Genomic DNA, 25,049 nt, shown 5'->3' on the forward strand with positions numbered 1-25,049 from the left:
GGTGCTGGAGCTTTCAGTTAGACACCAGTGGTTATGCTAATTCAGTGCATGCCACGCCAGATCAAAAAACAGAAGATCCATAAAAACAAATACTCTTTGAACAAATATTAAGTATCCTCATCTTAATTTGTTTTTCTACCTCAGAGTGCCTAAAGCATAGCCATTCAAAAACATTAGTAACATCCAAGATCTTCAGTGTTTCAAACCCACAAACAGCAATTACTGAAACGGAGCCACCCACTAGCATCCTCTTCTGCATTCTACAACAAATGACTAATGATGTCAAAGGGACCTCTCCACCTTAATGGATAAGGTTGTCCATTTTAAATCAAAGTCCTCGGAAATTAATGGTTTTTATAAAACCAGTTTACAAAAATGAAAGATCATCCTTTCATTTCACCCGATAAATTAAGTGCAGCAATCACACCATTTGTAGATTTATGGATTGCTAGGAAACCGAGCAACGGGACAATAAAAGCCTATGATCTCACTGGTTCAATGAAAGGCCCCTCTCTATCGGCGAAAGGCTTTAATGAACATACTAATGCTGTATTCTTCCAACATAATGTAACACGAAAGATCGAGAAACATGCCTTCCGAATTCATGCTAAGAAGATTAGTAGTAGCTTCTAAGAACCTCCGTATAGCTAGTAGTGACACTCAGTGCAAATTCATAATGCATGAAGCACAAATATTTTAAAATATATTATACATTTTGTGCAGTCATTTGTCATCGTTCTCTCAGCCTTGCAAAGTGCAACAGAGTGAGGCAGGAAGTGAACTGTGCTGTCTTTTTATTCACTCCTTAAAGCACAACATAACCCATACTTTAGCTGTTCAACACCACTTCAATCTGGCAATTGGCGATTACAATGTGGGTTAACAATCTGGAGTCTATTAAATAAAACAAAAACAAAATTAATTATCTGGCTTAGTTAAGTAAACAAAGTCAAATGCAGAGGAGAACTCTACTGAAAACCAAGCAAGTGACAGTGTATGCAGCTAACTATGAATCAGCTCCGGGACAGACTCAAGAAAAGGCATGTTGCGAGCGTGTGTGGACTTGGTATCACGGTTCAAGAACAATACGTTCTCATGTTTATTTTATCCACTGGACAAGTAGGACCAACCCACCCACCCACAGCACAAACGCTTTAGCTGCCAGTTCTCAGTACCATATTATCTATCTGCGACTAAGGTAAGCTATGTATCCGTATGTACAACATAGTCTGACTTAGATATATAGTTCATCAATGCAGAGCTTTTATTATTTGGTTAATGACTAGGCAAACAGTGAGCTCGGATTGCATTACTTCATTACGGACAGTGGTTCAGAATCAAAACGTGTCCACACGTTCGCAAAGTTTAACACTTCAAGATGCATACAAAAAATAAATCTGGGAAGAAAAAAGTTGTGCTGAACTATTGTGCAATTTTAGGTAACATTTATTTAAAGCATCTTTTAATAAAACATGTTGATGCACACCAATATGCCCAAAAGAGATAATAGAGAAAAAGTGTAAAAATAATCTTGGCAAGATTATGGGAAACATGGAAACCCAATAGGTGTGGTGGGGATTGTCAGCATTTTGGATTGGACAATGCTCTTTTTGATTTTTTTTTTTTAAACAATTTTATTGTTGGGGGAGCTGCCAAGCACTCGCCAAATTAAGAAAGAAGAAAAAAATACAATGTTTTTGGGTGTCAAAAAGCACAGTCATAGTAGTCTCTGGCACTGAAGGTAACTACTTTGCGTGCGGATGCGTTCCTTGTGGAATAAAACAATGTTGTCGCTCACAGAGAAGATGGCAAATGGCAGATCCACTGAACCGTTCTATATGCTGTAGCAGGGGTAGGCAAAATGTGAATGTATGAATGACAACAGGCCAATGGTTTAAGAGAGCTGGCTAAAAACTGATGCAAATGAAATTATATATAATTCTTCAAAGGGCCTTGGCTAATGCCAGACTCAATTAGTCAATTAGTCAATTCTCTTCACAAAAGGGCACCTCGGTATAAGTTTGTGCATTAGGGCAGATTCAGGACTCATGAGTTCTTACATAAGTAGGCCTAGAAACTAATGCTAGAAAAAATGTACGAATTGCATTTTCGTGTGAACAAATATGCACACGTATACTTGCTCATGAGAAAATCTGCTGAGTGTTTGCAAGTTTACTTTCCTTGCACCACTTTTTTCCCCACCTCAGAAAAAGGTTTTACTTCAGCCTTTGTCAGAAGTAAATTCCAGACCTTTGCCAGAGCAGGAAAAGATTAAACCGTTAGTAAAAGCCATTTTGTGGGTATGCAGGGGCGCAAAAATCATTCCAACCCTGGACCTACTACTTTTACTATCAGTACGCAGAATTTCAGGAAAGTTGCACTTTCATAGCATTGTTAAGTTTCAAACCCTAATGATATATAGTCACCTCACTGCATTGCACCAAAAGGACAAGTGGATTTTTGAAGCACCCTGACCCATGGGCAAGTAGATATTTTATGAGATTTTACACCAGATGTGGAAAAATCTAGCTGTCAATGCCAAAGATGCAGCCATATCTCCGGCAGAATGCACCACCGTTTTCTCAGTGGTTTTGGAAAACTGAGTAAAAAAACACATCCCCGACGCAAACCAAGGCCTTGAAATCGACAAGCCACAGACAAGAACTATTAAGGCACAGTCAACATATATGGCAATAAATTCCCTCCCAAATGATCGCAGCTCCACGCTGTCAGCTAAAAATAAAAGCGCTTGGGGGAAATCAGGGAAGCGCTCTAATCCAAGTCCAGGGTCAAAACGAAGCGCTCTTCTCTAGAATCAAGGCAAGTTTCGGGGAGGGGGGGGGGGGGAAAGGCTGGGCTGGGCTCAGGCAGGCCAGCTCACAGGCCCTCCAGCAGGGAGGCAGTCCCTAGTGGCGGTTCCTCCTGGAGCCCAGCAGAGCCAAACTTGCCTTTATTCTAGAGAAGAGCGCTTCGTTTTGACCCTGGACTTGGATTAGAGCGCTTCCCTGATTTCCCCCAAGCGCTTTTATTTTTAGCTGGCAGCGTGGAGCTGCCATCATTTGGGAGGGAATCCCGACATAGGGATTCCCCCGCTTGTGCGGATTCCTTAGCGGGAGCCCACCCCGCGTTATGGCTGCAGTGCTGAATTGATTTAAGTGGGAGCCCACCCCGCTTATTTCATTATGGCGTCCTCACGGGTGCCCACCACGCCTATCTGATTTATTATCCTCGTGGGTGCCCACCCCGCATCGCCGCCATAGAAATCACCTCCGCGGCACCGAGTTGCCGAGAAAGTGTCACAGCGCTGCCTGCAGCGACCCGGAAGTCGAGTAGTGCCTGCCTGGTTGCAGGCGGGGCCTGAGAGCGGCCCAGAAGACACACGCCGGTCGGGAACCCACCCCGCGCTGTGGCATACAGAGGCGGTACGACGAAGTAGAAGCCAGCGTCTCCCAACGGGGCTCCCAGGAGCGAGGAAGAGCCCCGTGGTACCAGGTGAGAAGGCGGAGAGGCCGGGAGAGAACTGAGAGGGAGAGAGCTTCCCCTACGAGCCGCCAGCATAGGACTACAGCGCCAGCCTCGTGACCCCAGGTAACGGACTTGCGGAGGGGAGCGCTGCAGGTGGGCCGTGTCCTGTTGATTGGGAGTTGTGTCGGCCGGCTCATACGCGCACCATTACGGGTGTCTGGTACCGGGGCCAGCTGGGGGGGAGGGGGGCATTTTGCAACTTCCGCCATCTAAGCAGAGTTGAGGTGTGAAAGAGGAATTGCACGCTCAGTACCGAGATTACCCCATTCTTTGCCACAATTGCAGACGGGGCTCGGTTCTAACTTGTTGGGAGTGGTGTCGGGGCACATTGTCGGTGCCCGCCCCTGGTGGTTTTACTGAGGCCTCCATAGAGCCTGCGCTGGTTCTACAGCTGCCCCACCTGGCAGGGGGCAGCTGCAACGTGGGGCCATAGTTTATTAGGAGCCCCAGTGGGGGTTCAGGAAGCATCGTGGTGCCAGCCCCCTTCTCTTCCTTGGGGGCATTTTTATTTAGAGTCCCAGAGAGGTGCTCAGGGGCACGATGGTGCCCGTGCTCATTTTCACAGCTGCTCAGCAATTAGTGGGCAGCTGCTACGTTTAGGCAAGTTCATTGCGCACTTTGGCTGCCATGGCAGCTTATGCCCTGACTCTGCGGGACATAGGGCATTTGAGCCCCTGGGAGAGGCCAGTTGGCCTAGGGCCAGTTTCAGTGTGTTGTGCCCCCGATTGGGGCACACTGTGTTCATGCTAATTATTGCTTAAGTAGATTTATGTGGTCTATGCTAATGTGATCCATGCCTTATATGATTTAGGCATCCTATATTTTATGTTACAGGATCTAATTCTCAGTTCAGTATTTCACCAGTAGTTACTGGTTGTGCTCTACATTTACTATTTGTGCTAGTTACTGGTTGTGTTCTACGTTTATGATAAATATTACCTTTACTATTTTTACTAAGTGATGATGCTGACAGTGGTCCATGTGGCCCTGTCATGTGTATCTAATCCACTGTAAATATTGCCCAGTGCCAGTTGGCACAGTGTATACTGTGTGATTACCGTCTAATGTGTTTTATGATAATACAAAGGCTATTTTTGATATAACTGTGTGGAGTTTTTGTGGTGTGCCTAGTGTGTTGCTGCTGTGTGGGTGTTGCGCAAACGCTTTACACATTGCCTCTGGGATAAGCCGGACTACTCGAGCCAAGCTACCAAGGAGGTGAGCAGGGACTATCTTCGGCGTGTAGCTCCCTTGCCCTGACTAGAGTGGTGGTCTCTGCCTGGCTTTGGCGCAAGCCTTAGCCAACCAGAGATCCCATTTCTAACAATTACAAACCGCTTCCACTTTGCTGCATAACAGGCTCTTGTGGCAGGACGTCTAGCTTCCTTTATAATATTCATACAGTCTGGTGGCAGATTAAGATAGCCGAATTCTAGACTTCAGGTGCCAGATTGAGTTGACTGGGGTCTGGGTGTCGTATAGCTCCATGGCTCTGGGTTGAGAAGATCGGGTGTAAGAAGTAGTTTTTGAAGAGGAACTACTGGGAGTGCCAATAGGGTTGTGAACCATGGTTGACGTGCCCATGTGGGAGCAACTAGGATTAGTGTCAGGAACACTTGTTTGAGTTTCCGAACCACTAATGGAATGTGTGGGAGAGGCAGAAAAGCGTAAGCAAATATCCCAGACCAGTTCATCCATAGACAATGTGTGTGGATACCTGGACGCAAAGTTTGGGCATTTTGCGTTTAAGTGCGTGGCGAACAGGTCTATGTCTGGGAAGCCCCACATTTGAAAGAATGGGAGGAGAACTTGCGGGTGTAGTTCCCATTCATGGACTTGCTGTGTCTGCAACTTAGCAGATCTGCCATGAATGACCCACTCCAGATGTCCTGGGCTAGGTGGGACAATTGTAGGGAGTGTGTCCCCCCGTTTTTGTATGGAGTATATGGCTGTCATGGTGTCGGTACGAACCAGGACAGCTTTGCCAGCCAGATGGGTTTGAAAGGCTTTTAGAGCTAGAAATATGGCCATGAGCTCTAAATGGCTGATGTGGAGCAACTTTTGTTGGCGACTCCAGAGGCCTTGTATTGTGTGTTGCTGTAGATGAGCACCCCAGCCAGTTAGAGACGCATCCGCTGTTAGTACTGTCTGTGGAACCGGGTCTATGAAGGGCCGTCCTTCTGACAGATTTTGTGTGTTTCACCACTGTAGAGAACGATGTGTACGGCCGCTTACCAACACTAGATCGGTTAATAGACCGTGGGATTGGTTCCACTGACTGGCTAAGCATTCCTGAAGTGGACGCATGTGGAGCCTAACATACAGGATGATCATGATGCACAATGCCATCATCCCTAGTAGTTGCACGTAAGCCTGAGCTGGAAGAGTTTGACTGTGTTGAAACTGGAGAACCAAAGCCTGAATGTTGCGAATTCTGGATGCGTTGGGAAACGCCAGAGCCTTTTGAGTATCTAAAGTGGCTCCTAGGTAGTTCTGAATATTGGCTGGCTGAAGATGTGACTTTGGCACATTGACTGTGAACCATAGTCGATGCAGTAACTTGATGGTTATGAAAGTGCATTTGCGGCACTGTTGGTATGTGCTGGCTTTGATGAGCTAGTCGTCTAGGTATGGGAAGACATGGATGCTTTGTCTCCTGAGATGAGCAGCTACTACCGCCAGACATTTTGTGAAGACTCTGGGGGCAGTGGTGACTCCGAATGGGAGTACCTTGAACTGATAATGTTGGCCTGGTAACACAAACCTGAGAAATTTGAAATGAGCAGGGTGGATTGGAATATGAAAGTAGGCATCCTTTATGTCTAGAGTAGACAGAAAGTCGCCCTTTGGCAAAAGAGGTAGTACCTGTTGAAATGTTATCATGTGAAAACGGTCTGACTGTATGTTAAAATTGAGTTCTCTGAGGTCTGAGAGACCTGTCCTTTTTTGGTATTAGGAAGTAAAAAGAGTACATGCCCGACCTTTGGTGTTGTAGTGGTACGGGCTCTATGCTTTAACAGTAGCGACTGTACCGCTTGTTTGAGGCGGTGTAGATGATCCGATGAGAGTTTGTGTGACTCTGGGGGAATGTTTGGAGGAGTGTTGATGAAATCCATGCAGTAACCGGAACGGATAATTTGCAGAACCCACTTGTCTGTTACTGACTGCCAAGCCTGTTAGAAATGTGAAAGTTTTCCCCCGACAGGTGTTAGGTGGTTGAGGGGAAGGAGAGGTAAGTCACTGTTTTGTATTGGAGGGGGAGGTGCGTGTGTTTGAACCTCAACCTCTTGCCTTGCCGTTATTTCCTCGGTAACCCCTCGGAAGTAGTTCTTAGAGCCAGAGGGTTCGTTATTACCCTTGTAGGTAGAGACATTTTCTGAGGAAGAATTCTTGGATCCCGCTTGATGGAAAGAGTGCCGAAATTAACCACGGCCTTGTGGTGACTGAAGCGCCCCCATGGATTTGGCCATTTCAGTGTCTTTCTTCATCTTTTCCAGTGAAGAGTCTACCACTGGGCCAAAAAGTGCTCCTTATCAAATGTGTTTTTAATATAGAGTTTGAACCTCGAGGCTGAATCCAGAGATACATAGCCAGGAGTGCCTTCTTAAAAGCTGTATCTGCAGCATTGAGGGAGCACATGATTTGATTGTTGGAAATAAGTTGTCCCTCCCTTATCAGGTCTTCAGCTTTTGATTTATATTCTTGGGGTAGATAGTGGAGCAATTGTTCCATCTCATCCCAATGCGCATGGTCAAATCCAGCTAGCAATGCTTGTGTGTTCGATATGCGCCAGAAGTTTGCTGCCTGAGATGCGACTCGGTTCCCCGAAGCATCAAGAAGCTTAGATTCCTTATCTGGGGGTGGAGCATCTCCTGTGGTTTAGGAGTTAGCCCTTTTGCGTGCGTTGGATACTACTAGTGAGTCCAACAGTAATTGTCGCCTAATGTAGGCTGGGTCAGATGGTGCGGCTTATATTTTTTGTGTACCCTAGGGGTAATGATACGTGGTCCGACTGGATCACTAAAGATATCATCCACATGTCTTATCATACCCTTGAGCATTGGTAGTGTATGCGATGAGTTTTGAGTAGTGCTAAGGGTCTCAAAAAAGGAAATCCTCTCCGGGGAAATCTTTGTAGAGCTGCACCCCATGGTAATTGCAGCCCTACCCAGCAATTCAATGTAACCTACACTGTCATCTGGTGGAGAGAGTTTGGTCGGGTACAAAGTCAGGATCATTGCCTGTGGGCTGGTTACTGTTGTAGTAGTCCTATGGGTCTGTAGGTATTGGCTGACCATCCCCATCATCCTGGTTGTCAGGGGTATGTGCTAAATGCTGGGGCAAAGTAGACACAGGTATAGATTGTGGAGGAGATGGAAAGGAGGAGGAGGAGGAGGAGGAGGGGGGGGGGGGGGGGGGTTACTTCCGACAGTTCTTTTCTGCACAGGAATGTGATATTCCTCTTCAGCTACAGTCCGTCACTGTGGTGGTGATCTGCCCAGTTTTTGGATGAATGTACAACATTTTGTTTCGGGTCCGGTATATCAAGCGGATTGTTAGAACGGTGCCTTTTGGTGACTGCGGTGGTTTCGGTGTCAATGGTTTAGGGGCTGGTGTTATCGGATCCTAAGCGTGTTTCGGTGCTGATGGTTGAGGGTCGGAGCCGGACTTAGGTTTCGATCCCGAAGGTTTCAGCTCGTTTCCAGTTTTCAAATGGGGCTTTTCAGAGCTGGAAGGCTTCTTGGTAGGCTTTGGTGCTGAGCCCGAAGGCGGGGCGTCGGAGCACGATCTCTGGGCCGACTGGGGCCTGAATACGTGTGTTGGTCCTGAGCCTTCTTTTTGGGTTGAGGTGGATGTAGGGGCGAGGGAGTTTCTGTACTCACAATACGTTGTCCATGGGGGATGTCTCTCATCCTGGTCGGAGCGGTACTCTGAAACGGAGATCAGTTCATTGGCTTATTCATCTGACTGAGGTCTGAAGAGGTTCAGAATGGAGGTGGTGCGTTGACTCTGCATGTCGCAACTTCGAGCCCGACAGTCGGGAAGTGTCTGTTTGGAGAGGAACACCTGGCACACATCACAGTCCTGCTCACTGTGCTCCGGGAACAAGCACAGGTTACACACTCCATGTGAGTCGGTGAGTGGATATTTTGCGTGGCACAGAGTGCAGAATTTAAAGGGAGTTCGTTCCATCAACCGCTAGTCGAATCGACGCGGGAAGGCCAGACAGCCCACCACGAACTATCCCGATCGAAAGTTTTAAACAGAAAATCCGACACACAAAGAATAGTATACGCGATCGGAAACAATACCGTTGAGGTTCAGTGTTTTGCACGCCGAGGAAAACCGAAGTAACGGTGACGAACTGGGGCGCAGCGAGGAATATTCGAACCAGGTGGCAGAAAAAAATAATCTAACAATGGAGTCGATGTCCATGCGAACTATCACCGAAAGGAGGAGTCACCTACCTCGTAACTGGAAAGACTACTTCGGAGAAAAACAAAGTGCAAACATCCGGACCCAACACTAGATGGCGATCTATGCAAAGCATATGATCTACAGCTCATATGCCTCGAACACAGCATTAATAGTCTTATCTACAGATCACTACTTTACTGCATTCACTGGGACTGAGCTAGTCTTTGCACAGAGCATAGCAACAAGACTATTTACACAAGATGAGGAAAAACCAATCGTTTACATCTGCAGTGATTTGATCTATGCTGCCGATGGTAGAAATAAAAGGCTGGAGGTAGAGGGAGCAACATGAGTTGCTTGGGGGTGGCTATAGAGAGCAAGTGAAAAGAGAACATGGAGCACGGGGGAGTAGTTAGTTGGGGGAGAGCAGCACACAAGAGAAAGTACATGCACTCTTCATGGAGTGCTGAAAGAAAAAAAAGTGGACAGATACATGTCAAGCAATTAAAAGGAGGGTAAAGACATTATGCACCAGAGGGGCAACAAACAAAAGAAGAGGACGGCAAGCAAGCAAATGAGAGTGACAAGGTCAACCAATGGTAAGCAATGGATAGGCTCTAAGCCCACTAGGTTTTTGGTGTGGTCCTCAAGAAGGCTTTCTCTACGAACGATCTAAGAACATAATGTTACTTGCAATATCCCTCATGATTGGCAAAGAGTCAAGAATTTTGTTTTTGATGGATTGGTACATAAAGGATTGCCTGGAGGGAGGTTTCTGAACTCAGACATTAAATATTGAGAACTAGGGTTACAACAATTTTGATCAACATCAGGCAATTCCTTGATTTTCATTATCCTTACTCCCAAACCTCAGATGGGAAGACCAGAAGAACAAGTTACCTTTGGTAATGCGGTTTCTGGTACATACAATAACCAGTGCCACCCCTGCATGCTGACATTGGTTTTTGAATGGAGGTGGGAGGGTAGTGAGGAGTCTGCTGTTGGAATTTACACTAGAAAGACCTTTGCTGAAGATAAGTACTTAGGTCTTCTAATGGATTCCTCACCTTTAGAATAGATACCAAAGAAGTACCTCAACCAAGGTGGAGATGTATAATAGACTCAGACCACAAAGTCCTGCACAACTGAATGGGTGTAGTGCTCTTCCTGTCAGACCAGACTGTCAAGGCAATAATACTCGGTGAATGTATGCATTTATACTGATGTTACCGGCTTGGCAGATGTCAACAGGCACTACCGGTGCCAACGCAGTCATAGCAGTCTTGGTCCTTGTGGAATAAGCTCTCAGTCCTTCTGGAGGCTCCATCTTGGCCAATGCATAGCACACCTTAATGCAGAAGACAATCCACCTTGACAAAGTCGGTATCTGTAGTGCCTGACCTTTGTTTGATCCTGAGGACCCCACTAAAAGCCGATAGTTCACCCGATTGTCTTTGGTGCAATTGAAGCAAAAGCTTACGGCTCTTTGGCGGTCTAGTTGAAGAAGTCTCCCCTCTTTTGACCAGGTGAGGCGGTGCAAAGAAGTATGGGTGATGGATTGTCCAATGTGAAAAGGCATCACAACTTTAGGCAAAAAGGCCTCTCTGGTCCTCAACACCAGTTTGTCTGGAAAAAGGATGGTGTAGTGAGCCTGGACCAAGAGCCTGAAGCTCACTTGAGCGGCGAGCTGAAATGCTCACAATGAGGAACATGGTCTTGGGGATCAGAAGATGCAACAAGCAGCTGGGAGTGCATTGGTTCTAAGGGAAACCCATGAGGAACGTCAGAACCAGATAAACATCCCAGTGTAACAACACGAACTCTGTAGGAGAACACGTGTGTCACACATTTAACGAACCACATCACGACAGACGTTTCAAACAAGAAAGGTTGGGTTCAGTAAAGATAAAAATGCAGAAAGGGCTGACAATTAGGTTGGAACTAGAAAGGTCATAACGTGCATTTATGAGGCGTTGCAGGCTCATTGCATACAAGCATTGGCATAGCCAATAGGTCTCGCCTTTGGGACCTTTTAAGTGGACTACTGTTAACAAGTAAGCAGTAGCGCTTGTGAAAAGCAGTACTCTTAAAAAAAAAAAAAAGATAACATATGCAAAAGTGGGCGGCACTCTAAGGCATAGGAGAACCCAAAGCCCAGACGTCGCTCGAATCTTAGAGCCCCTTGTGACATGCCTCTGGTGAGCCAGGAGTGAGTGACACATGCTTCAAACATGTTCTAGGATCGGGTGAAACATGCTGCAGGTGGTGGGTCGGGTACAGGGGGTGACTGGCTCTGACAAAGCAACACTTTGGTGGTTGTAGGGGCAGTCGGCAGCTAGAAACTTGTGCATTCTGGGACTTGTAGTCCTGGTTCACTTCAACCAACACATCTGAAACTAAAAGGGAGATCATTTGATTCAAAGTTAGGATATACCCGAGCAATAGGGTATTGTATGTACATATCTGGGTCGATCTTAGTGTCACTGAGAACACCTAGTAGATTGATTGTTCACATGAATGGAGTAGGTTTCAATCCATTAATAGAATAACTATAGCGCCTCGTGTAGCTGGGAAAAACGACCCTGCTGAGAAGTTGCATTTGGAATTTAATTCTGCAAAAGTTTGATCAAAGCCCCAAACCAACCCTTCGGTTAACTTTTTGTCAGAACTTTATACTTGTTATAATGTAACTACCACAGAACATAAGTAGGTATTGGATTCATATTTTTAAGGCACGTTTAGACACAATGCACTAGAATATTCTATGATGAAACCCAAGTTAAAACAGCACAGGGACTGAAACAATTTCAGTGATGTACGAAAATTCAAGACATAATATTGAAAAGGATAGTCAATTTATACTGTATAAAATTGGATTAAAATAACTATTGGCCAATAATTGAAAGAATCATGTTTACGATTAAAGAAAATAAAAGGCAAACTGATCGCCCAAAAACTGAAGTTGCAGCACTTCAACTGTTCTATTTTTACTAACATGAATAAAGATGTTAACGCCACAGGTAAATGGCTATGATTTTATAATTATCAAAATCTCTACAAATGGTGAACATCCACTGTATCCATATACAGGCTTTTTTAGGAGATTACTTTTCTCCAAGGAGATATTTGAAAAAGGTACCCACATATTCATGCAATACCTCTACAGAGTTGGACAGCCTCTAGAAAAGGCAGTGAATTATTTTTGTTCTAACATTTTTAAATAGATTTAATACGAAGCTCCTCCAGCCTAAAGGTAAAACATACCTTCACTTAATATCAGATGCCTTTAGTTCTATAAACCAGAGATGTTTTGATGGACGTGATTGATCTGCATTATCAACTACAACCTAATGAACGTAAGGGGGTAAGACGGCAGTACATTAGGAGCTGACGAAAGACGCCTCCACGATCTGTGTAGCTTCTGTAGTTTTGCACCTTATGCACTGAACTGAAAGCTGCTATACCAGCGCGGGAAAGGCTGCACTGTGCATCATCTTCGCAAAGTCATCATGTCTCCAAGTGTATCATTTCACTTCTGCTTCCTTCATTTTAGGTGGTTGGCAATTATATTAGACCGCAGGATAGGTCAGAGAGTTGAACGCTCACTGCTGAAACATGCAGTGCTCTGCAGGTCAGAAGTTAGTGTCTCAGAGTCTGCTAAATTGAGTGGCAAATTGGATAATGTTGACACCTGTTACTTGCAGGGTTTAGAAATGGCACACCCATAGTATAAAGTGCTGTATAAAATACAATTATAATGTAGTGGTGGGAGTGTCATGGCACAGAATTTAACAAGATGATTTGTTTCAGAATTCAGCCCCCTAGAATGCCTCGTTGTAATCCTATTTAACCATACACTTAGTTCTGATGTTGTTTTATGAAAGTTTATACCCTCCCAACTATGATCGCTTGTTAGTTTTGTAATAGATTAATTTAACACACTAGATTATACATTTGCACGTGTGGGATATCTTACATGTTTATATATCTCTAAAAACTAACTGTTCATTTTCCCTTTGTATTTTTCCTTTGTAAACCGAAAACAAATATACTGCATTTGGCATGACTAACACAGGAAAGCAGTGTCCTGCATCCCACAGCCATAGGGTGGGACAATGGGTAGGCAGAGTAAGTGCTTGTTCAAAGCACCACTGTGAGGATCGGGATACACTGTGCAGCCATTTACAGACATGCAATGCTTAAGATACTGCTTCATGTCCGAGTAGGAGTCTGTGACGCAGATTGGAGTTTTTTTTACTAAGGAACAGAAAAAAACAGGAGTAATATGCTGCCTGAAGAAAAAAAAACAACATTACATTAGGGACAGGATACACACTTTCACTGATAGAGCAGTGCGGAAAAAAAGGGTCACCTGTGTTTTCACAATGGCCTGCAAAGAGGACCAGTGGACTCCATAAAATAAAAAGTGTGGCTGCGAAAGTGAAAGCGATTGCACTGTGTTTATTTGTAACATGATCCAGGAATGCAGCTGGCACACTGCGCGTCCCTGCTCGCTTCCGAGACCCAAACGCCATGGGAGGGAACGCTTAGAGAAAAGGCGTGAAATGCACCCGTCTTTAGTCATTTGCGTGCTTTCATTTTTGAAAAACACACGCAAAGGCCAATAGAATGTGACAACTACACGCACAAGCTTTCAGAAAGTTTTCTGAATGTCTGGAGTGATTTCAAGAGGCCCTCTCCTAGAGCAGAGCATGCACACTGGGCTAAGCTCAACCTAAAAAAAGGATCTAGAGACTTAAGGAGAGGTGGGGAAATGCGCTACGCAGTGACATAACATAGGCTATTGTGTTTATAATCCATCTAAACTGTTTCGAGGAATGCAAGATTTCAATTTGTCCTAATTAATTTTACCCGCTACACTTATCTGACCCTGGAGAGAGAATTAAGAAAGATGTACTCAGGGTCACGGACCTTATGCCCTCGCTGCAAAGCGGACACCGGAGACTTTATGCATATGGTGTGGTCCTGTTCGATGGTAGCGCAGCTCCGTTCATAGATGCTGCAGTGCACATCAGAGGCGACCCTGAGTATCCTCCCTTTGGACCCTTTCCAATGTTTGTTAGATCTCAGACCAGGTAATAAGAAAGCAAGTGGGCTTGCGATTTTCCAAAGCTTGGCCTTGTTCCTAGCAACACGATGTATAGCCTTGCATTGAAAATCGTAGGCAGCACTGCCTTTGGGTCACTTGCGCACCGAAGGGAAAGTGAGCTAGGGCGGAACTGCCCGCTTACACCACAGTACGTCTTTTTGGGGGGGGGGTTGAGCTAGGGGGGGGGGTTTACGGAGGGGGCACAGACAGTCTGGGGTTTTGGGACCTCTATTTAGACAAACTAGATACCAAAACTGATCAACAGTGCACATCAGAGGCGACCGTGTATATCCTCCCTCAGTACCCTCTCCAATGTTTGTTAGATCTGAGACCAGGTAATAAGAAAGCAAGTGGGCTGCGATTTTCCAAAGCTTGTATAGCCATGCATTGAAAATCGCAGGCAGGACTGCCCGCTTACACCACAGTACGTTCTGGGAGTGGGAGGGGATGAGGGGGCACAGACAGCCTTTATTTAGTCAAACAATGTATAACTGATCAACGTACTATACCCCCCCCCCCCCCCCCCCCCCCCCCCTCGGACAGGGTGTGATCTGTTTGGCACAGAACATACGGTGGGTGCAGGGGAGAGGGGTTAATACGGGCGACCCCAGGGAGGAGAGATGTGAGTGGTTGTGTAGATTAACTGCTCACTGAGCAAACAGATAGGAGATACAGTGCTAGAGGTGGTCACATCCTATTATAAGAACAGGGATGTTTCCTCTTCTGGAAGTTGGGAGGGGGTCTCTAACAGGGCAGAGATGCACGCAACATGGTTCAAGTTGGTATTGAAGTTGAAATTCTTGGATTATGTTTTTCTCTGGTTTCTGAGATGCATTGCAGTTGCACTGACCACCCACAACAGCCACGACACACTCCTGCAGGGCGTGTACTGGGAAAATGTTGTGCTGCAAGATTATATGTACCATCTAACTCCTTTTTACTGTTTTGATCGTGATACAGACAGATATCCATTTGGTACAATAGGTGGATGGCATTGTATTGTGCAGAAGTGTAAAAAATCTAAATGGCTGACAAATTAACTTCAAATGGTGCCCAGAGCAATATCTTGCTTGGTCAAAGAAAATAAAAAACGGACGATTTAGCGGTGGTCGGCATTTCAGGCACCACACCAGTCCACAAACATGTCCAATGATCTGCCCATTGATGCGGGACACGCTCATGGGAATGACGCACCCATGGGCCCGCTGCATTTTGGGCCCCTCACTAGGCCATAAACACATCCATTGACTTGCACATGGGCCCAAAGCACCCGTGGGCCCAACGCATCCATTGGCACAACGCATCCATTGGCGCGAGATGCAAAGAGCGACGTGGGACGCGACGAGCAAACAAGACGCAAAGCAAGACGCAACATGAAGTGGTGTACAATGGCGAGACGTAACATGCAATATGACAATTTGTAAAGCGCCCATTCACCCAAGGGTATCTTGGAGCTGAAAAAGACGTTTGTTCCCCAACTCAATGGTACTCATTTGATAGACCTCAGGAGGATGAAAGTTTAAGTGGACCTGCCGGAATTCGAACCGGTGACCAGGAGGTCAATACATGCCCCTACAGTGGATGCATTGGTCTGCTATGCCACCTACCCGGATGACAACAACCTTGATGGAAGATTAAACAGGGTCAACTGTTGCCGCTCAACCTCCACAGATGAAGATGTAGACTGTCCAGACTTCGGTGCAGAACCCTGCCCTGCTACTGGAACAGAAAATTCTCCTGCAGTGGTTGTCTATCAGAGGACGAATATGCATGCCCAGAAGTTTGGGTACAAAACTATCCTGACCCTATCTGACGCTACTAGAAAAACTGGGGCATATTTGCTACCAATATTCAGAAGACTGGGTAGGAGAGGCGGTAGAGGAAAGGAGAATAGGAATCTCGTGCTCCAATCTGGACTATCTCCTAGAGAGTGTTTTGGGAACTCCAATGCACATTTCATGGTGGTACATGGATTTAGACAGGGCTTGCTCAACTTTCAGAGAGCATGGTGCGACACCTTGGGATGCAACTGCCATTTGTGATCTACCAGGCTCAGTTGGTCAACTCGGCGTTTAAAGATCCTGCCTGCTAGGTAACAATCAGGGAGATCCTGGATGCCCCAGGCAACTCCAGAGGCACAGCGCCTCTTCCCACAAGACCCACCCCCCACTCTACCCTGCTTGTTGCAGTACCACATGGCAGTGGTGTTGTACGTCATAACCTGCACCACCCATCCCTTAATTGATGGCAGGAAGTTCTTCAATTCCAACAGATTTATGTGGAGCCGAGTTTCATTTAGAGAGGAGAGTCCTCTGCTCTCCACCTCTCTCAGATGACCCCTCCCCCAGCCCACCAGGGACTCATCGGTCACCGTAGTCAGATCAGGGTGAGGAAGAGAGGGATCTGCTGCTAGTCTGATTGCTGTCAAGCAGACACTATTGCAAATCTTGTGCTGTCTCCTCTAAAACCTGGATGGCGTCCAACCGGTTTCCATGGTGCTGGGCTCCCTAAGATTTCAGATTATACTGCAGAGTCCGCATATGCCACCTGTTGATGTGCACAAAGAGGGTACATGAGGCTAGCAAGGCAAGAAGTCTCAAAGCTGCTCTCATCGAGATCCAAGACAGAAAGATAGGGATCATAGCACACAAATTCCTGTACTTTTAATGAGGCAGGAAAAGCCAGAAACTGCGTAGTGTCCAGAAAAGCACCAGTAAAAGAAAGCCTCTGGAGTCATGTTTGACTAGCTACGATCAACAGTGGCGAGCCTGGTTTCCACAACTAGTCATTGAGGTAGGGGAAAACTGAAATCCCCCACCGTCCTCAGATGGGCAGCGACCAGAGCAATAACTTTAGAGTACATCCAAGAGGTGAAGGGGAGTACGACAAACTCAAAAAGCTCCTGATGTATCTTGAACCATAAGTAATGTCTGTGGGACTGCAGAACAGGTACATGAATTAACGCATCTAGCAGGTCCAACGCAACCATCCAGTCGCCCAAATCCCGGGCAGAAAGAACTTGGGCCTGTGTGAACATTTTGAAATTGTCCTTATGCAGGATGGCGTTCAGAGCGGGACTATCTAAAAAGTGAACAAAAGCCTCAGTTCTTCGGCACGAGGAAATAGCAAGAGTAACAACCTGTTGTTACTTCAAAGGGTGGCACCCACTCTATGGATACGTTGGCCAGTAGAATATGCACCACTTGCAGCAAGATCGATAGGTGCTCCTTTTTAAAATGCTCTGATATGGGAGGACGCTGAGATAGGTCAGAAAGTAATGGTAGAGCATAGCACTGATGGAGGACCCATCTGTCTTATGTTATGGCCTATCAGCCTGGAAGAAAATATCTGATCCTGCCTTGCAACTGATGGCTATGCAGTACTAAGGCCAACATAAAGTGACTTGAGACAGATACTGCAGGGGTGGAGGACTGGGTGGACCGGTGTCCTTGTTGACTGGAAAGATGTCTGCTTGATCCCCATCCCGGCAACAAAAAGAAAGATGACTGCCGCAGCGAAGAAGCCGCCTGGCGGGGTCTATAAGACATCCCTCTGAAGCAGCTTTGGAAGAGTTGGCTGCTCAGGGAAAACTGTCAGGCAAAGGCTGAAAAACCCAATAAGCACACTTTAACTCTGTGCCTTCAAATGTTTTAAAGAAAGCAATCAGCCTTTTCACCACAGAAACAAGAGCCCCATCAAATGGCATATCCATTAAAAAAATGTACGAATCTCCAGAAATGGCAGCGGATTGTTTCCACATGTGGCAGAGAAGAACTACTCTAGTACCCATTGCAAGCCCCAAGAAGTCAGTAGTACCCAGGGCAAACCAGCTGCATTCTGGCTGTCTTGAATAGTTTGACCCTAAAGGGCCTGGAAGTCCTCAGAGCCTGCAGGAAAGATCTACTGGCCATGACCCAAAGGCATTTTGTATCACTACCTAAGAGGTAGACTGCATTGACTGATCTTAACGACAAGCTGATGGAAGAGAACAACCACATCAAGAATACCTCAATACCTTTGAACTCCCTCTCTGGAGGGGTAATGAGGAACACATTAGGGTTAACTTTGCTGCTGAACACTAGGGCCATTTATTTATCAGAATCATAGTGTAGTGGTAAATCATCCCAATCGTCATTATCAAGCTGATAATCCAAGCAAAAAAGGTGATAAAGCCTCAGAGGAAGGCCTCGTAAAAGAGAAGGGAAATGCTACTTACCAGTATGCATCTGTTCTTGGCATGTAGAGCTGCAGATCTACACACTGTGCATAGATCGCCATCTGGTGTTGGGCCCGGATGTTTGCAGTTGTTTTTCCTCTTGGAAAGTCTTTGGAAGTCGCGAGGTATACAACTCCTCCTTTGGATCATATTGCGCATGGGCTTCGGCTCCATGCTGATTGTTTTTCGCCAGCAGGGAAATGATGGAGCGTAGTAATAAGCAGTGAAGATGCCCATGTGTGCTATATCTAAATAAGATAAACTGGAACAGATAAAGGTAGCCGGGTGGGCGTGTGTAGATCTGCAGCTCTACATGCAAAGAACAGATGCATACTGGTAAGTAGCATTTCCCGTTCGAGGCATATGAGCTGCAGATTACACACTGTGCATAGATTATATAGCAGTACTCGCTCCTAGCGGCCAGGGAGAGAGGGGTGAAGTTTGAGAGATGAAAAATACAGGTCGGGGTAGGTGGGTACGAGGGGTGAGAAAGTGTAGAGTGAAATGAGAAGAGGAAGATGTGGTAGTGGAGAAGAAAGAAGATTGAAGTGGCGGTAGGGGAAGAGAGTTAGGGAGGCGGTAATAGTGAAAGGTAAAATAGCACACGGGGAGGGACGGGTGTGGGGGATAGGGAAATAGGGAAAGTTGCGGAAATCAAAGAGGGAAGTAGACATGAGGTAGTGGAAAGGAGATAGCGAGGAAGGGAAAGAGGGAAGACGGACAGTGATTGGAGAGGGGGAAATCAGAGGGAGGAGAGAAATAATGAAAGAACAGTGGAAACATGGGAAGAGGGTTGGGGCGAAATTAGAAAGAGGGAAGGTGAGATGGGAGAAAGATACAAAGGAAGAGAAAGTGTTATAAAGGCGAGGAGATGGAAGAGAGCAAAATGAGAGAATTTAAATGAAAGCAATGAGAGAAATGTTATTTTGGAGGCTGCTCCTCACAGGCACAAATGGTTGCAGGCCTCCTTTTCCTTTCAAGGGCTCTCTTTGGTGGTAGGATTGCCTCTGCTAATGCTACTGTTGGTGCAACAACTGACAAAGCAGATTAAAATGCCTGTATTTATTTGTCAGCATGCTGAACCGGAGGTGTCTAGGGAGCAACAAATGCTTGTATTTGAAAATAATTTGCTTTCAGCCATAATTTCTACATTTCATATGTTGTTCTGGAATCCTTCTATTGAGGTCAGTCATAACTTCTGAGGAGTGCCAGGAGTTAGCTGTGTCCACTGCAACTCGTTTCTGCTGTGTCAAAGCGCATTCTTTATCTGAAAAGGTGGGATGTTCATGGTACCTTGTCTAACTGCGGCAAAGCGAACCACCATTGAATCAGGAGGAATATGCCCAACAATGTAAATTGGATTCTGAGGGGAGTGATTTAGTTTAAATAAAAGTGCTATATATGTTATTTTTATACTTTATTACACATTTTGAAATTTTCTGTGGTTATTTTTTAAACCTTTTATGTCAGTGGCAAAAACTGTACTGTTCTATTAGCTTTGGGCAATGTTTCATGTAGGCTTAAGTTTTGTCTGTGGTTGACTGTTTTATATGATACTGCTCAATTAAATATGTTTCATGCATCCTCAGAACACGAAACTAGCTTGTCATGGTTACCCATGATTCTCTCACTGTCATCTGAATCTGGGTGTGGTGGCACAGATGATGGGTATGTTCCTTATAGTGCAGGTAGCAGTGGGAAAGTGTGCCACCTGGGGCCACTTCTCACCTGGCAATGTGGAAATTCTGTAAGCTTAGGTGAAATGGCTTCCTCAGGAGATTTTTCGTTCAGCACCAAATGTGCCCGACACTGGTAGATTGTGATAAAAGTGCCAAGACGCCTCAGCATTCAAGTGCTTTAAAAATTCCATCCTATCCTATGTGGCACTTGCTTATGTTCATTGTCCAGGGGTGTCCTCCTCGCCATCTACATCGGTACTGTTTTGGCGTCACAACAAATTCTTCTACAGATTCTTGGTCACCAGAAAACTGTGCTTCTTTCTCCAAGTTCACACACCCCAAAACCCAAACACTCATCATGAAACACTCCCAAACCTACTTTGATTGCATCTTTCTACACAATGGTGGTGCAATCAGGAAGGTTACTAATAACTCCTGGTTAAACTAAAAATTGTGACACACTGAAAAGCTTTTTACGTCATAATCTAGAGAGCAGAGCATGTGATCTACAACATTACATACTGATTACTGGTTACTTTTTTAATTGCCAAAATCTTGCACTCCACCTTTCAGTAAAACCCACCCTGAGGAATGGGAGAATAGGTTTTAAGCATGGTGCAGCTGCACCAGTCCCGAATGACATTGGTAAATATGGACCCTGCACTTTAGATTAGCAACACTGGCTCGATGAATAAGATCCAGGTCAGTCAATCCTATTTGGTAGAATTTTGACACTACAGTCACAGGACCATTCTTACACAGGTATCACCCTCTCACCAGGTGCTGATGGATCCTACTAAAGGACTCTTTGAATGGTACAGATGTGTGCTTGTCCTTTGACAGCCCTGGTACAAAATTCCTCTTACCCAAACAGCACTGCTTTCATTAAACTATAAAGAGTCAACATCCATATCTGGCCCAGATGAGATTAAACTAAGCCAGGTGGCTGTTTTGAAGTATAATACTCAAGTAATTGACTAGAAAAAGTTCCAAGTAATGCAAAGGCCTGCGGCCTGGCTAATGGGAAGAAAAAAACATAAGCAAAATGGGAGACTTAAGTCAACTCAGGGCTCATGTGGAGGAACATTCTCCTAGATTACTCTGAGGCATTCAGATAACAATATAAGTAACATTGTTCTTTTGAGAAGCTATCCAGTCCTGTCTGTTGGTCCAGGAGGCAATTCTCATGCAGTTGTAAATGGGAATGAGTAGCTTGCATAAGTGCATTTACAAATGTTAAAAATGAACAAACTTCTGGTATATGCACAGAAAAGTTGTGGGAAACGTTTACAAGTGTTACCTTAATAGGGGGAGTAGCACAGTGTGACGAAGACAGTAGGTATGGTTCTGGACTGGTATAGCTCGGCCCCTCTGCTAGATTCAGAATAAGTTCCTCTTCACTGACAATGTTTTCTTCATCCAGCAAGGATGAAATACGAATTACAATGGCACTAGTGTTATCTGCCCGAAGCATGCGCTTACGCCAACGGCCCAACGCTTTATTCACAAGCATTTTGGCACACGACGGTCCATATTCTCCCTGTAAAATGAAATGGAAATATGATGAATGATTAATTGGTTTACTTTTTATGATATTCCTTAAATGCTAAACACTATTAAAAAAAATGAAAAGTTTACCATCTAAACTATGGTAGCCTGCGTCCTTGAGGACCGTTGTGTTACAAACTTTGTGTCATTACTGGAAACTACGTGAAAAGCTTGAAACCGCTGCCTGTCTACGGTTTACCATCTCTCTTTTTCTAGCTCGCTTTTCTTAGCTCTCTCTCTCTGCATCCAGCAAGTTCTTGGAGAACAAAAGCAAGCAGCAAACCATCTCACATGCCTTTAATAGTTTATCCTCAATTTGTATGCAAGGTATTCCATAGACTAGCTGCCAGCACACTACAAATGTGTGTAGAAGTGAATCATGCCTACATTTTATACACTTTGCAAAATTGTTATTATGCATGATTGTGTACAATACAAAATAGGGGAAGACCAGAATGACATCAAGAACCATAGCATATATCAAATTTATTTTAGCCATCTCCAAAGGTAAAGTTTTAACTTAGGAAGACCGTTATTTACATGTAATAGTAGTTCAAGTGACTTTATCTGTGAAGTTATTACCTGCAAATTGATTACATTTCTAAAACACAATAGTCACCAGGATCAATGTAAGTTTTTGGATAACAATTCAACTTGAGATGTAAGAAACTGAGTAAAGGTAAGGGCTATCTGGTCACTTAAATAGTGCACATAACCTACCAAAATGCTCAAATGTCCATACTGAACATGGAGAGCAGGTTGTGGTAGATAATCTAACTCAACTCCGAGAAATATGGTCCAGAATGCATGGAAGACGGATATGAGGTGTCACAAAGTTGAAACCCACCTACACCAAGCTGGGAGTCATGATTTACCCATATTCAAGAACATCATCAATGTGACTAGGTACAACAATAAAAGTAACATTGTCTTTTCTTCTGTGGTATTAAGAACCAACAAAATAGTTGCCCTCTAAAATCAAAAATCAGAGAAACGACTTGTGCTTCAAGTACCTACTTGTTTGGGGTGCCTTTGATATGCCGTACTGCCAGGAACATCCCTTACAGATCATATTGCCACTGCTTCTGTGCTGCAGTCGAGAAAACTATAGATCTCATTCAAGCCTGCTTTCTCAAGCAGATTGTGTTGCTGGTCTGATCGGGATAAAAGTTATGTGCTAGCTTTGAGCTCCTGGACATGTATGCGGTAGAGAAACCAATGAAGCAACCAACATGCCTCAGCTCTTTCAGGTAAGCACAACAGACCCAGAAGAATGCATCAGTCAACAACATTTGCACGTTGGATTTGGCTGGTGGGAAACCTTGCATTAAAATCTTCATTTTTGCCCACCAGACCCATGACATTCAGAGACAGATTGAGGGGCAGGCATACAAAAGACAGTATTAGAGGGGGTCAGTTACGGCCTTCTTTTTCCCACAAAAAAGCATTTGAAAACAAGCATTGGTAAAGCCAATCAGTTTCACCTATGCGAAATCTATTGGCTTTGTATATGTTTTAAAAATGTTGCGCAACTTAAATCAAAGAGAAAAAATATAGAAAAAAAGCTCTATGACAGCCAGTGCTGACCGCATCGCGGCATTATTATTTTCTTTACTTTCAGTCATTTTGCACAGCAGCACTATGGCTAAAAATAAGGGGAAAGAAAGGGATGCAATGCAGCCAACGCTGGCTACATCACATCGCTCTCATTTCTGACAGGTGGGTTCAAGAAAGGGAAACTGAGGCATGAGACAAGCAACAATCTGTCCATTATTTAGCCTTCCATTGTTTTAGGTCTCGCCTGGCGTTAGCAGCGCTCATGCGCTGCCCTCACAATGCGAGTGCCTTTTGGAATCAATACGGATTCCAAAGCGTGCATGCGGATGAACAGAAGATGTGCACGCCTGGCGTCTGATTACAAGTGACATCAGATAGGTGCCCCCGCAGATTTACTGCCAGCACTTTCGCTTGTTTTAAGCCGTGCTCTTAACTACATCAGCCACGCCCCTTTGAGAGGCCCGCCCACAGTTTTTACATCAGACTTAAAGCCCTGGTTCTAATTATCCCATCCAGTCATACAAGCAGTACCTCGCTTGTCGCTAAGCGGGAAATGCCAGAATGGTCGCGTTACGAAAAATAAAAGGACTGCCCAACCCAGTCAGCGGCCACAACAGTCAACTCTAGTTCTAATACGCCTACCAGCGTGACTTTGTCTTGTTGATGTCGAGTCCCACTTCCTGGCCCAGCTCAACCTCAACCTGGGGGATGGTGGGCAGCCTGGAGCGGGTGTGGCTGCTGGCCGAGGCCCTGCAGACCAACCGCGCGGTGCAGCCCTCTTGGGAGTATGAATGACTCTCTGATTTCAACAACAATAGATGTGTGTGTATAGCACCTAGTGCTCCCAGGTGCATTCATTATAACAGGCTTGTAGATTGTGCCGACCAATCGCTCAGTGCAGTCCCTCTTGGGAGCGTGACTGCTACTACTGACTATAACTGTAATGACAACATGTGTGTATGTATATATAGCGCCTAGTGCCGCCAACTGCATTATGTATAACAGGTTTGTACATATGTGCAGACCTACCGCTCATGCAGTTCCACCTGTGAGTATCACTCTCTGATTACAACTGAAATTTCAACACATGTGTATGTATAGCGCCTAGTGCCACCAGCTGCATTAATTATAGTAGGTTCGTACGTTATGTGCAGAAAACCGTTCGGTGCAGTCCCTCTTGTGAGCGTCACTCTCTACTACTAATGATTACACCTGCAATTACAATATGTGTGAGGGTGTGTGTAGCGCCTAGTGTCGCCAGCTGCGGCAGGTACAGACAGAAACAAAAGCCTCTTAGTCTCTAAATAACAAAGTTTCAGCCCTGAAGCTAGGAAATCCCTTCCGAGAGACTCTTAGAAGCAAACAGGCCATCCAGGTCGAATGAGGAAGAGGTGTAACGGCCAGAGCTGCAGGTTTTGGGGCAGGGGGATTTAGTTTTGAATCTCGTCGCCGGCTCAACATCCTGTGATTCTGAGCAAATCACTTAATCTCCCTTTGCCTAAAAGCGCTACAATATCGTTCGGTCGAGTTCACACTATGTAAAACTACAATTTTTTATTCAGCGTTTTCAAAATCAAATACCTGCACGGAAAACACGTTCATGTTTCAGGTGCTAACGCAGCCTCGGCATCCAGGTGGGATTTCTTCAGATTGTTGCCAGGATTAACAAGCATTAAAAATGCAATAGGTGTCGCCTTTCAATAAGTTAAAGCCATTTGCTTTGCTATTCAATACCATTAGCAAAGCAAATGGCTTTAACTTAATCAAAGGCGACACCGATTGCATTTTCAATGCTTGTTTAGTCATGTGTTTAATCTAGGTCTTCAGGTTCTAACATTTCAAAGTCAATAGTACATTTTCTTTGCACCAATAAGAATTTTCCTGTGACAGGCAATAAAGCTAAAACAGGTCTCTATTCCTTTTCAAAGTACACCTGCCTGCTAGATTAAAATCTATGTGCCATTAAAATTATATGCAATTGTTAACTTTTTAATTT

The 25,049-nt window shown here is 45.0% G+C and overlaps 1 protein-coding gene across 1 annotated transcript in view; it reads right to left on the minus strand.

The window, feature by feature from the left end:
• Window positions 1-25,049, minus strand: part of PPM1D (protein phosphatase, Mg2+/Mn2+ dependent 1D) — a 279,206-nt gene that overhangs the window by 60,476 nt on the left and 193,681 nt on the right. Inside the window, exon 5 of the mRNA XM_085649436.1 lies at window positions 21,249-21,488. Coding sequence (XP_085505562.1) covers window positions 21,249-21,488 — 240 coding nt within the window. The remainder of the gene's footprint in view (window positions 1-21,248; window positions 21,489-25,049) is intronic.

Source organism: Triturus cristatus, chromosome 3_2 (genome assembly GCF_964204655.1).
Source record: "Triturus cristatus chromosome 3_2, aTriCri1.1, whole genome shotgun sequence".
NCBI classification, from domain to species: domain Eukaryota; kingdom Metazoa; phylum Chordata; class Amphibia; order Caudata; family Salamandridae; genus Triturus; species Triturus cristatus.